Here is a 12,398-nt window from a genome sequence, read left to right on the forward strand (position 1 = left end):
AGCCCCGGGAGTCCCGGCGTTTGGTAGGGTGTCTTCGAAAAGCTCCTCCAGCTCTTCCGAGGTGGCCTCTTCCGCCGGAAGCTGATTCTTCTTACTCTGGGCTGCGGTGGCCCGCGCCGCTCTCACCACCTTGGCAATGTGGTCGAGAGCCAGTTGCTCCTGGACCTCGTTGTCCTTCTCGCACGGGATGCCCCAGAAGCTCGGGACCACAATGGTTTGGGTGGCCGCAAGCAACCCTATTAGCCGGAGGTTGCCATCATTGACATAGCCCCCAACGTCCAGCTCCTCCGTGGTCAGCTTGGCATAGAACCTTCTCCTTTCCAGGAGAAACTCGGTAAGGGGGGTTTGAATGAAGGGACCTGTGACCCGGAAGATACGATAAGGGGTGGAAATAAAAGATGAATAAAAGAGAGGGTCCGGAGGAATACTTACCCACTCGCTGGAAGTCCAGCAGCAATGTGGGGTTCTTGTCAATAAGGAACCCGAATGTGATGAACCAGTAATGCCGGACATCCGGGGGGTGCTTCCAGGTGCTGGTGGGAGTAGGGTAGCCACTCCGCGGCTGCAGCCTGTAAAAGCCATCCAAGCTCTTGTCCTTAACATTGACTTGCGGAACCAACTTGTAGAAGTACAAGACTTCCGCCGGAGTAGGCTCCGCGATCTCCTTCGCAACACAAAACACCTTCCACCCAGCAAGCAGACGGTACGCTTGCGGCAACAGTTGGAAAGGTGCGATCCGCACGAAGTAGTCGTGAAGAGGGAGCGTAGCTCCCGCGCTAATATGTCCGGCGCTCCAAGCCCTGAATCCATCCACGGACGTATGCGCCCATTCGTCTAGCCTAGCCATGCGATTGTGGAAGAGGCCCGGAGTCGATTCGATGCCCAGCTTCGTCTCTAGGAGCAGCATCATCCGGTAGTTCCGAAACGAGTTGGCCGTTACGTCCATTTCCCACCTGTTGCCTGTGGGCGTCTTGGATCCGGGAGCGACTACAGGGGCCCTATTGACCTCTCCTTCTGAATGAAGTGTAACGCCCGTGGCCATGGTTGACGATCTGGGAACAGAGAAAGAAAAGCCAAGCAGTCAGTACCTAAACCCAAAAAAGTCGGTCGAGGTACGGGGGTCTCCTAAGGACTGCTTGAAGTCCCATCGGACCAGGCCCGGGACCCTAAAAAGCCCCGGGACCCTGATCGGGAGAGAAAACTACTAAGGTCTGTCCCTTGCCCGGGAAGCATCCGAGTACGGTGCAGCCCAAACCGGGCAGCCTTCCTAGCGAATTCTAACGCACAGAGCCTAGGTGCACGCATCTAGAGAGCATAAGTTCACGAAGTTGGTAACGGAATTAGAAAAGACTTACTGTGTGGTGTCAACCGTTGAGGATGGTGGCTGTCCGACCGTAAGGATGGCAGAACTTCGTTCCTGAAGTGGCACAGCCGATGCAGTAGTTCGTCGACGGGACAAACCCGAGAAACGCCGTCAGGTTGAGGAACGAAGGTTAAGGCTCTGGGGAACAGGCGGTGGCGCAGAACCAGCAAGCGGCGGAGTAGTTCGTCGGCGATGTCGGACATGCAAAGCTCTAACAAGCGTTTGGGTTTTTTCTTGAGCTGGTTCGAAAATGGAAAAGTGCCAAATGTTGTTATCTGGGAGCCTTTATATCAGCCCCCAAATTCGGGCCCACGATCCAACGGTCAGGGGCCTCTCCATCCGACGATCAAGAATCGCGTAGGGGGCATTTATGAGTCTTTTTTGGTCTGGATCCTCGACGTCTCAAATCCGACGGCCCAGGAGTGGCGGATGCCAAAGGACGCCCCATCCTACAGTCCACCTCGTTCCAGGGACATTAATGACGACTCCCCCCGTGCGGAAGTGACGCCTCGTGACGCGCGCTGACACCCTAGTCTAGGCCTAGCGGCCTTTATAAGGCCTAGGCGACTCTTCAAGGCCCTTGCAGCAATTGCGTAACGACACGTGTGTCGTTCTCCTTAAAGCGGGCCAAGGGTAAACGTTCCTGGATCACGGTAAACGATCCGGGCTAAGCGACCTGCCACTGCCACGGCCTATCGGCCAAGCCTCCTAGCTCGAGCAGGAACTGGGGAGGCAACTGGGCAAGCGCCGCGAGGGTGGTGCAACCCTCCTCCCGGCAAGCCTGGGTGAAGGCTTGGGGGGTAAATGTTATCCCCATTTTCTGGAAGGGCTTTGGGCCTTCACCCTGGCCCACGGTCAGAGAACCGGCTCAGCATTTGGGCCTGGCCCAGGGTCCCTTGGTTTGACAATCACACAAGGGGACTGGTACGGACAGGGACTCTAGACTGGGCCCGCTTGGAGGGGTCCGGGACGTCCCTCCGGATTCATCTTCATCCTGACGGTCCCGGCGATGTCCATAGCGCCCGGACCGTCGCGGCCTACACATTCCTGTCCCGGAGCCTGGTATGGTCCGGGCCCGAGGTAAATGGAGCGGGCCAAAGGTAAACAGACCTGGGTCACCTCCTCCCTAATTGAAGGGCCAGGCGTCCAGGATCCTGAAACCGCCTCATTTCGTGTGGGCATTGTCCCCCACTTTTCGCCTGTAGAAAAGGTCGCCTCGGGATTGCCCACTGGTGTGTCAGAACTGCGCAGCCAAGTACTCTGACCGGTTTTTGTCTCCTGAATCAGCCTCGTGACTCGAAGTGGTCTGAGCCAAAGCGCCATTTTTTCGGGCAAAGGCTTGCGTCTTAGGTCAACCAATTGGGCCTTAGCTGGTCTGAATTTTGTGTATTGTATACCTCTTTATATTGGGCCTCCACTAGAAAGGCCCCTTGTACCCATTTCTCTTATGGGCCCGGGTCGGATCCGGCCCAGACCCGAGGTTCCCCTCAGCTTATAAATATAAGCTGTAGAACAACGTGCGAAAGAGAGAGAAGGAGGGGAGAGAAGGCAGAAACTCTGTTCAGATATAATTAGAAAACTCCATTGTAAAAACTTCTTCTAGCTCTAATATATGGACTCGTGGACTAAGGCTAGTTAACGCCCCAACCACGTAAAAACCTCGTGTCGATCTTCCATTTTCATTATTATTTCTAGTAAATATCATTCATTAATATAGTTGCCGAAAATCTCGGTTAACAAAAGGCATTAACTGTGGGTACACGTTGCTTTAAGGATGTAAATATGTTAAAATTTATAACTATAATTCTTCATAAACACTAAACAACTTGTAACCCTTTGGTGTTTTTTCATACCAATTTCAACAAGCAAATTAGGCACACAAAAATTACTAGCTGGTTTTGTATACTAGTTTTAGGAGTGTTGTTATTTTGCATCTAGGTGGTACCCCATGGTTAGTTAGTGATACCTCATAATACTTATTTAATTTAAATATGTGGGACTCGATATTGGATTGCACCAATAACGGTATGTCACATTCTTGTGTTATTGGGCACCAATAGTGCCCCTTAGCAATTCTCCTAATTTTAGTAAGTACATTAAGATAAAAGTTTTTAGATTACTAAACGATTTTTAATACCGATTATGGTCAAATCTTCTTGGTGGTGCGCAACAACAACATGGCTGAACTCTAATGTTTGTGAAAGTGAAGCACTGAATTTTGAAGCTCATACCATGCGAAGTCTTAAGATGGTGGTCGTATGGCTCATTGCCACCTCGAATAATTAGATTGAGTTTGAGAAATTTTGAATTATGTAGTTTTCTAGCAACTATGTTTCGTCCACTCTAGCGATCTTTGAAGTTGATCCCAGGGAGAAAAAAAGATTTGGAGCATTCGTGAGAGAGACGAAAGAAATGCTATCATAGTGTTTGGTAAAATTTTTGTTTTTAAATTTTTTAAACATAAAAATAAAAAAATATTTTTGTTTTATATTTTGTTATTTTTATAAAATAAAAATGTGTTTGGTAACTATTTTTGTTTTTAGTTTTTAAAAAATAAAAATAAAAATGTGTTTAGTAACTTTTATTTTTATTTTTTGTTTAAAAAATTTTAAAACAAAAAACATGTTTGGTAAACATATATATATTTTTTTTATTTTCTAAACTAAAAAATAAAAATATTTTTCTGAATACTATTTATTATTTAAAAATAAATATAAGAAAATTATAATAAAAAAAGATCAAATTAATCATATCCAATTAATCTCAAAACCCAATATTTATACAAGAAATAACACAAAATCAATATAGTCTACATAATAAAATAAAAATGTATTAACGGATAATTATCCAAACTCAAAGTTTGCCACTAAAATCAATATTTTTTGCCTATGAAAAAATAATTTTTTAAAAAATTTATATATAACTTTTATCGACGCATAAAAACCAGAGGCAAAACTCTTTTTTTTAAAAAAAACAACAATGGAGTAAGAATAGTACAACACAACATGAAAATGACAAAAGATCCCCAAGCCTTTTTTTGTTATCATGGGTAAATAGATTTCAAAATCAAATTGATATACAAGAACATAGACAATATTAACTAATGTTGCAAGTAATGAAAATAAGAATAATAATACCTACAAGGACAACATTGCCTTCAACATCAATACCAATGATGGCTGCAACAAAAATATACATCACTCAGTAACTCAAATCTTTTCTAAATCTAGCTAGAACGAATGAACCATATGTAATTGTTCTCATAGCTTCACTGGGCTCATTTGCAGTGAAACTAAAAGAAGAAAAAAATTAATAATAAAAAAAAGGTTAGAACTTGTTCTGCAACATGAGTAATAGGTTGTCAACCGATATTGCCAACGACCTGACACAAATCCACCATTGCAATATACCTCCTGCCAAGATTGAGCTTAACCCATCAAAGAAAAGTCAAAGTCCCATATAGATTCATCAAAAGATTAACAAAAGAGATCATCAATAATCCAAAAATCCAATAATAGACCAATAACCAACAAAAAATAAATACTAATTAGCAGAAATAAGAGAAATACGAAAAGGCCTTCAAAATCACCCATACATACTTAAATATTTTAAAAATAAAACTATACCTTTAATAGCTGAAAATCTTCCTCTACGAGCCTATTTTACTTGTCAAGCTATTCTCAGATCTAAAATATAGAAAATGAGGAAAAAAAAATAGATTTTTGAGACATGATATTGAAACTAAAAGAGAGGAAGAGAGAGAAAGTGAAATAGATGATAGAGATATGTGAGAATGAATTGATAATCTTATCCAAAAAAATCAGAGTTGAAAGTGGAAGCCACAGATGAGAGAGAAGAAGAAATCGTCATTGATGTAGTGTGCATGAGGAAGACAAGAGATAGATAAATAAAAAAAGTATTTTAAATTTTTTTTAAAAGCAACATAATTTTGTTTTCAAAATTTACTTTATTTTTATTTCTAAATTAAAAAAATAAAAAGCAAGAGTCACCTACCGAACGTGTTTCTTTACTTTATTTTGAAATTTTTAATTAAAAAAATGAAAAAAAAAATTTAATAATTACCGAACAGACCCTATATTTTTCACAATCCCTATATTTTTCACAATTTTAGTTATTTTGTTGCTTAATAATATAAGCTTCTTTAAAAATTCCAATTTCTTTTTCCCAGACATTTATTTATAGCACGAGTGTTTCTCTTGTCAAGTATTACTAGCATAAATTGAAATTATCTGTGAATATTAGGCTCAACTCTTACAAAAGGTACTAGGTGTAGGTTAGTTAAGACTTTTGGGAAAAGTAAAAATTTGGCCATTTTTTTAGTCTTATTACAAATGCACCATATGGGTCAAAGCACTTCAATTTTACCATTTTTTTCATTTTAATATTATGGTAATTTGATTGCACTGTTTTTTTTTTCCTTTCTTTTCCTTTTTCCCCACAACGCAATTTTTTAGTTCAAAATTGTATTTTCACCAAAGATTCAGGGCTGATAGTATTTTTATAAAAATAATAAAATAAAAGCATATCATATTCTTTAAAGAAATATTTCCTTCTTGATTAGAACGGCATCCCATCATTTGCATGTATAATGTTTCGACTCTCTTGCAGAATATACCATTCTTAAGTTAGCTGTTATCAAATGATTACTCGTATAAACTCTTTACAAAATAGTCTTCCCTGACCACACTCAACACCACATCCTAAAACGTGTAAAAGAACCTTTTGCAAATAGTTTTTAACAATAGAAATTTCACTAAAAATTACTTGAAAAAATTCTAGTAATATCTGCCTTACATGATCCAGATTCAGAGCATTATACATCTATGCATGAAATCACAATAACTTATTTTCATTGCAGTTGAAGCTTAATTTTACTAACAGTGAAAAACAGAATCAGTCAATTTCTAAGACATTTATGTATGACAAATTTCTTAATGATTTTGCTCAGCATAATGAAAAGAGTAGCCGATACATGGCGACCATAAGGCCACTTCACCTTGATTTTCTGGTTAGTTTCTAGGATAAAAGGCATTGCAGCTCCACTTTCAATCTCTGCCTCTTAACACGGTACCACCTTCGCTTGTCTATGATGACAAACAAGGTTAATTTAGGAAAGATTTCACTCGTGCTTGAAAACACTTTTCACTGTCTGGTTCACACACCTGCTCGAGGAATGATTTTGACATGAAAGTTAAGTTTTTTCTTCAGAAAGAAACAATGCCAATCTGCATACCATCCTCTAAAGCATTATGAGCATAGAAAAACACACAAGACACAGGGAAACATACCATTTGTTTCATATAAGTTGGCGAATAATCCCGATATAACCACAGCAACTGTGTCAACCGTAGCTAAATCTACTGCTCCTGCTGAGAAACTGATAAGTGAGGCTGCCAAAGACACATTTGAGTTATCCTTCAATCAAGCTAGACGCTAATCATCACTTTGAACTGCCAGCTTTATAGTATAAATCAGCACATCCTGTAACGTGAAGAGAAAATCTGTGTTAGAAGTATGCATTGCAAAAATGGTAATAATTGAGAAAAGTATTTTAGGTACCATATGAGTAAACACCTTCTATCTCGCTCCACACGCAGATCCGAGTCAAGACTTGGGGAACCATCACAGACCAAGGCTGTGATGATCTTGATACAGGAAAAGATGCTACTCAGTGAACACCAGTATAGTCACCAATTCTCTCAGCAAGTCGTGAGCACCATATCAACTTTCTAAATTAAGTAATTCTGATATTGAAATACACTAGATAAACAATGTAGGGAAAAAGCTCCATGGCTCATCTAACCCTTCAATAAAAAAATTGCTTATGAAAATAAAGGAACATTTGCAGAGAACATTAAGAATGATAAATCCCATCTAGGATAAAGAAACTTGCACATTTAAGAAAGTTCAATAATATTGATTTTAGACGAGTGTTAATCGTCAAGAAGTTGATTCCTTACAAATGCAACACTATCAAAAGCTTGTACATTCCACTAAAGCATTTAACTACATGTAACTTTTGGCCAAGAATCAAGAAACAAAACCCAATCAGACCAACTAATAAAAAATAAGAAGAAAAAAAAACTAACACCAGAATATTGACTTTCAGAAAACATGGTAAAAATAATCTCAATCTTAGTATAAATACCTATATCATAATTCATAACTTACTCACATGTGTAATACAGTAAGAGAAATACAATAACTACACTAACTTCAACCTTGCTCTTGCTAATTCAATTCATGTACATCTTTTGGCCGGAGAGTTGGACTCCGTGAATGGATTAGTGCTACTGCAATTGAGAAAGACTGTAGAATGGACAGCGTTCGTTGAAATTGAATAAAATGCAAATCATCCTGGACATTCACAATCCTCAATGTCGGAGTGCTAAGCTGTGAACCCTGAAAGATTAGACAAGAGGATCAGCCCAATGAAATTCAGAGAAATGAAGTAATAGCTTATTGTTCAAGAAAAAAGTAATATCGTACTTGCGAGGTAGACAGAAAAAATAAATATCCAAGAACATGAGAATGTGAGAGACTTTTGTAGGAATCACTCCACAACATCCAAAATAAATGGAATCTCAATTGAAAAGAACTCTATAAAAATTAGGACAGATTTTATACAGTTTGACAAGCTGAAAATGAAAGGATCAACTAACTGGTTTATTTTTTACACTTGCACACAAAGTATTTCATCAGTGTCTTTCTCTCAAAGGTAACCTTAAAATTTATGTAATATTGTATATGTATCCTCATTCCAGAATATGGAAAAGAAATGAAGATAAAATTGCAACTTAACAAACAAAAACCAGAGAATTTTCAGAGACATGCTGTGTAAGTAGATTGAAACTTAATTTACTTCCATGGTGTCTTTTAGACTAACAAACTATTTATAAGATAAAGCTGACTGACCTGTATAGTCAAATCAAATGATTTGCACTCCCCTTGCGTGTGAGGCAAAATTTCATTGTTGCTTGATCTGGGTTTAAGTATCTTGAGAGGACAACCCATGTCCCAACCACCACAGTCACAATGCCCACCAGATCTCCATCTTTCAGTGAGACTGGAAGGACCACCATTCCTGGTTCTTGGTCCACCGTGAAGACCAGCTGGGATCAAAATGTCCATACTTGTGGAGCAATCACCATTATTTCGAAAACCTTCAAAAGGTATGGAAGAGGCTTCCACAGACTTGGTGGTTTGTTTGACCCCAACTTTCTTGAGGAATTTCAAGCCCCAACCTCCAGTTTCCTCCTTTTGACTGTTAGCAATGTGATCTTTTACAACCACAGCAGCCAATTCAAAATTTGGAGGAGGAAGATCTTCTAACCTAGTTGACCCTCCTGCTGATTCGTGATTGTCACTTGTATCAAGGGATGATTCCAACGAGCAGTCTTCCAGTATTGCACAGGATCCACTATACTTAGACATGGTTTTATGTTTAGATGAGATACTATTCTTAAATACTTCTGACATCTTCTTTGAAAAGGCTTTACTCTTCCTGGGATTATGGCTAGAATTTTGCAATTCTGTGATATAATGTTCATTTCCACCATACAATACAAACTCCGTCTCCATGATTTTTGAATTGCTTGGGCCAAGGGTGAAAGAACTGGACACCTTCATCTTTGCAACAAGGTGAGAATGACTGTCACAAATCTCATGGTCCCTTTGCCCACCCTTTCCTGAATGGAACAAGTATATGTAGTCCAGAGCCTTGACATCCTTTGACTCAACTTTCCACAAGTTGGCTACATAGACATCTTTATGATCATCCATGGAGAAGACAAAATGAGGATTTCCACCCTTCCATGTACATTGGAGCATCCCCTGACTGATAGTGGCAGAAGCAGAAGATGAAGTTTGATCTGAACATGCAGAATTCGTGCTCGATGAAGAAATAAGCCTTTTATGTGTGATATCAGATCCATCTATGTATCTTTCCCTGGTTGGGGTACCCTTGTCCAGATTCAAAGGTGAAGAGAGACTTAATACACTAGGAGATTCCATATAATCATAGCATATAGAGTCATTGACATCAATGGAATTTACATTTTTCAAGTTTGCACTGCTATCTAATGCTCCATATTGTTGAAGCAAAGGGCTCTTCAAGATATTTAACATACTCTTGCTCCCCATGATTGTACCCAGAATCAACTGTCCTGTTGGGCTTATAACCACATTTTCAGTCCCAGCTATCATTGGACACTCAAATACTAACCCAGCTGAATCAAACGTATTTCCACTTCTCATGTCTGAACTCAAGTGTTCTGACAAGAAGCCCATCTTAGCCGAGCTCACATTGACAGATGCATTGCATCGGGCTGCTCTTGAAGCTCTAAAATGAATCAATTCCAAGCAACGACGAAGATACTTCTCATCTAGACTAATCATACGTTTCGGAATCATATAGTCTAAACCATGAGTACTTTTAAAGAAAGGATGTTTTCCACCACTTTTACCGATTTGTGAATGCTTAACACTTAAGATCAAGGCTTGCTCAGGATTCACCCATCTAATTATTCTTTCTGACTGCGACCTGTATTTAACCTCGCTAGACAACTCTTTGTCCTCACTCAAACTGTCTAATGAATCCTCATTCCCATGGCCATTTTTCTTACTCGTTACAAATTTATTAGTCATCTTTTTCGGCCGAATAACTAACTTACAGAAAAACAGACAACTTCTCCACCATCTTCAGTCTCCACCCAAAAACACTCAAATTTGGAAAGTACAACTCAATGTAGAGACTCTCCTCTGTCCAAGCAAACAATAAAAAACCTGAAAACAAAACATATGTCCAAGCACAAAGCCATCAGAAACTTGCAAAATAAGAAGACTTCTATAAGTGCCAAAAGAATCTCAACTCAATGGAACTCTTTATAAGCAGAATCTTTAAGAAAATAATTGAAACCAGTGCAGGTAGGTAATCATGTGTAAAGATAAGGACTTGTTATTCAAAATCTAAACAGGAACACATGATTAAACTATTTAGGCTTCAACCAACCATAAAGAAGAAAATCTATAGGTTCTACTCATTTCACATACACCATGGTATCAAATGCAATAGTGGGTTGTTCTCACCAACTCATAATTATTAAATGATTTACACCTAATCCGAAGGAAGAGAAAAACAAATAAGAAAATCAAGAACAATGATTGAGAACATGATTAGTGAGGAAATAAACAGTTCAGTTGCAATTAGAAGACACTAAACATATATCACAACTCAAATGTTTTTTAGTGATGATAGAGAGATGTGTCATACTTGAATCCAAATCCAAAATATAATTTTACAAAATAGATAAAATATTTACTAGTAGAGAACAGATATATACACAAGAGGGAAGTAGCAGAAATTACTTGAGAACTAATGGCAAGCATAACTAAGAGATTTTCTCATTCTAATCCAAACCCAACTGGGAGAAAAGTCCAACAGGTGAAAATTCAACTTAAGTTCACCTTCTTCTAAAGACTGTGATGAAAAAGGAAAAGTCTTTCCAAGAAATGAGAAAGAAGAACAGCATACCAAAAAGATCAAATCTTTCTACAAATTATCTCCATTAAAATAATGAAACCCCAGAAACAAAAACCCAACTACTTATTAGAAAAGAGTGCTAGCTTAAAGCATAAAGTACTCCTAAGAGAACAAAAAATAATTATAATAAACAAAACACTTAATATATAAATGTTAACCATTGAGAAAAAAAAAAGAGCAGAAGATGAAGAAGAAATATTAAGGCACACCCTTTTTCAGTTTCTCCTTACCTGGAAGAAATGGATCCAAGAAAAACAAAGTGCCACAAAAATCGAAGTACCCAGAAGCTGAAGAAGAGAAGAAGCAGCTGCAGCTGGTTCCCAATAAACCCAACACTTCTTTTGCTTTATTTTTTTGTTTATCAATTTTTGAGCTTATATTTTTCTCTATAACAAAAACTGAAAAAGTAAATAATTGAAAAATAAAAGTCTGAAAGGTCAAACACTGGATGCGGGGCTGAGGTTAAAGAGAAAATAAGGTGAATAAAGACCAAAATACGCTTAGCACATGGACGAAGAAAGGTAAGCCAGAGACACCACCAAGACTAATGATGCCACTATACTAAGTTCCAAACCCCTCTATACTACTTTTCTCCTCCTTTTAAGAAAAGGGTATAACTGTTTTTAGACATTATTATACTATCTTTCTCTCTAGAGAGAGAAAAACCAAATAGAACTTAAGTACTCCTAAACCTTGAAAAACATCATTATAGGCAACAAAAAAAAAATACAAACGAAAAACAGTGGTGGGGTTGTGGAGAATAATAGATTCGTAAGCCACGTTGCTTGGGTTGAAATATTTGGTCTAACATTGGTAGAGACTCGAAAGTTAAAACCGACTAATGTGTAGCGTAGGACCCAGTTGTGATGTTGTTATCTTATGGGCCAAAGATACATTTTTTTTTATTGATTAAGATAAAGATGCTTAGCTTGCCTAAATAAAGAGTTTTACAAAGACCAGAAAAACAGTGTGAAAAAGAAAGAAAGGCTGAGAAAGTGAGCTGGTGCGCATTACAGGCTTACAGCTACCGGACTCCACTAGCTCCAAATCAACAAAGCCACTTGCCTAATAAGAGTGAGAACAACCCACATCATCACCTTAATCCTTTCAAAATTAAAAATATGTGAATTTTTTTTATGTCTTTATACTTTTTTTTTTTTTTTATATGTAAAAGGCCATGTAATTTTCATAAATAAGTAATTAAATGATAATTAAGACTCTGTATTTTATAAAATAAATAAAAAAAGTATAATAAATCTAATTTTAGTCAAAATATTTATAACTATAATCTTTTTATCTCAACTTTTCGATTATTTTTTTTTCTCTATAAATTCATCATATCATCAACAACCAATAATTGATCTTATAATTAATAAAATTTTAACCAAAATCAATTTTAGAGTATTATTCTGATTTATTTTTTATAAAATTATCGGTTAATAAAAACACAAAAACTAATTATGTATTTGAAAA

The 12,398-nt window shown here is 38.1% G+C and overlaps 1 protein-coding gene across 1 annotated transcript; it reads right to left on the reverse strand.

Moving 5' to 3' along the window:
* Positions 1-7,280: 7,280 nt before the first annotated feature.
* LOC133819662 (uncharacterized) lies at positions 7,281-11,590 on the reverse strand. The gene is made up of 3 exons (XM_062252962.1): positions 11,156-11,590; positions 8,300-10,168; positions 7,281-7,786 (listed from the first exon to the last, which is right to left on the reverse strand). The coding sequence occupies exons 2-3, from the start codon at positions 10,028-10,030 to the stop codon at positions 7,616-7,618; spliced, it is 1,902 nt and encodes a 633-aa protein (XP_062108946.1). The 5' UTR covers positions 10,031-10,168; positions 11,156-11,590; the 3' UTR covers positions 7,281-7,615.
* Positions 11,591-12,398: the final 808 nt, after the last annotated feature.

The sequence above is a fragment of the Humulus lupulus genome, chromosome 2 (genome assembly GCF_963169125.1).
Source record: "Humulus lupulus chromosome 2, drHumLupu1.1, whole genome shotgun sequence".
In the NCBI taxonomy this organism is placed as follows: Eukaryota; Viridiplantae; Streptophyta; class Magnoliopsida; order Rosales; family Cannabaceae; genus Humulus; species Humulus lupulus.

Excerpts from the sequence above, each read along its gene's own strand:
- LOC133819662 (XM_062252962.1), bottom strand. The coding sequence starts at position 10,030 with ATGACTAATAAATTTGTAACGAGTAAGAAAAATGGCCATGGGAATGAG. Across the intron at positions 7,787-8,299 it reads CATTTGATTTGACTATACAG|GGTTCACAGCTTAGCACTCC; the intron begins GTCAGTCAGCTT and ends CTAATCTTTCAG.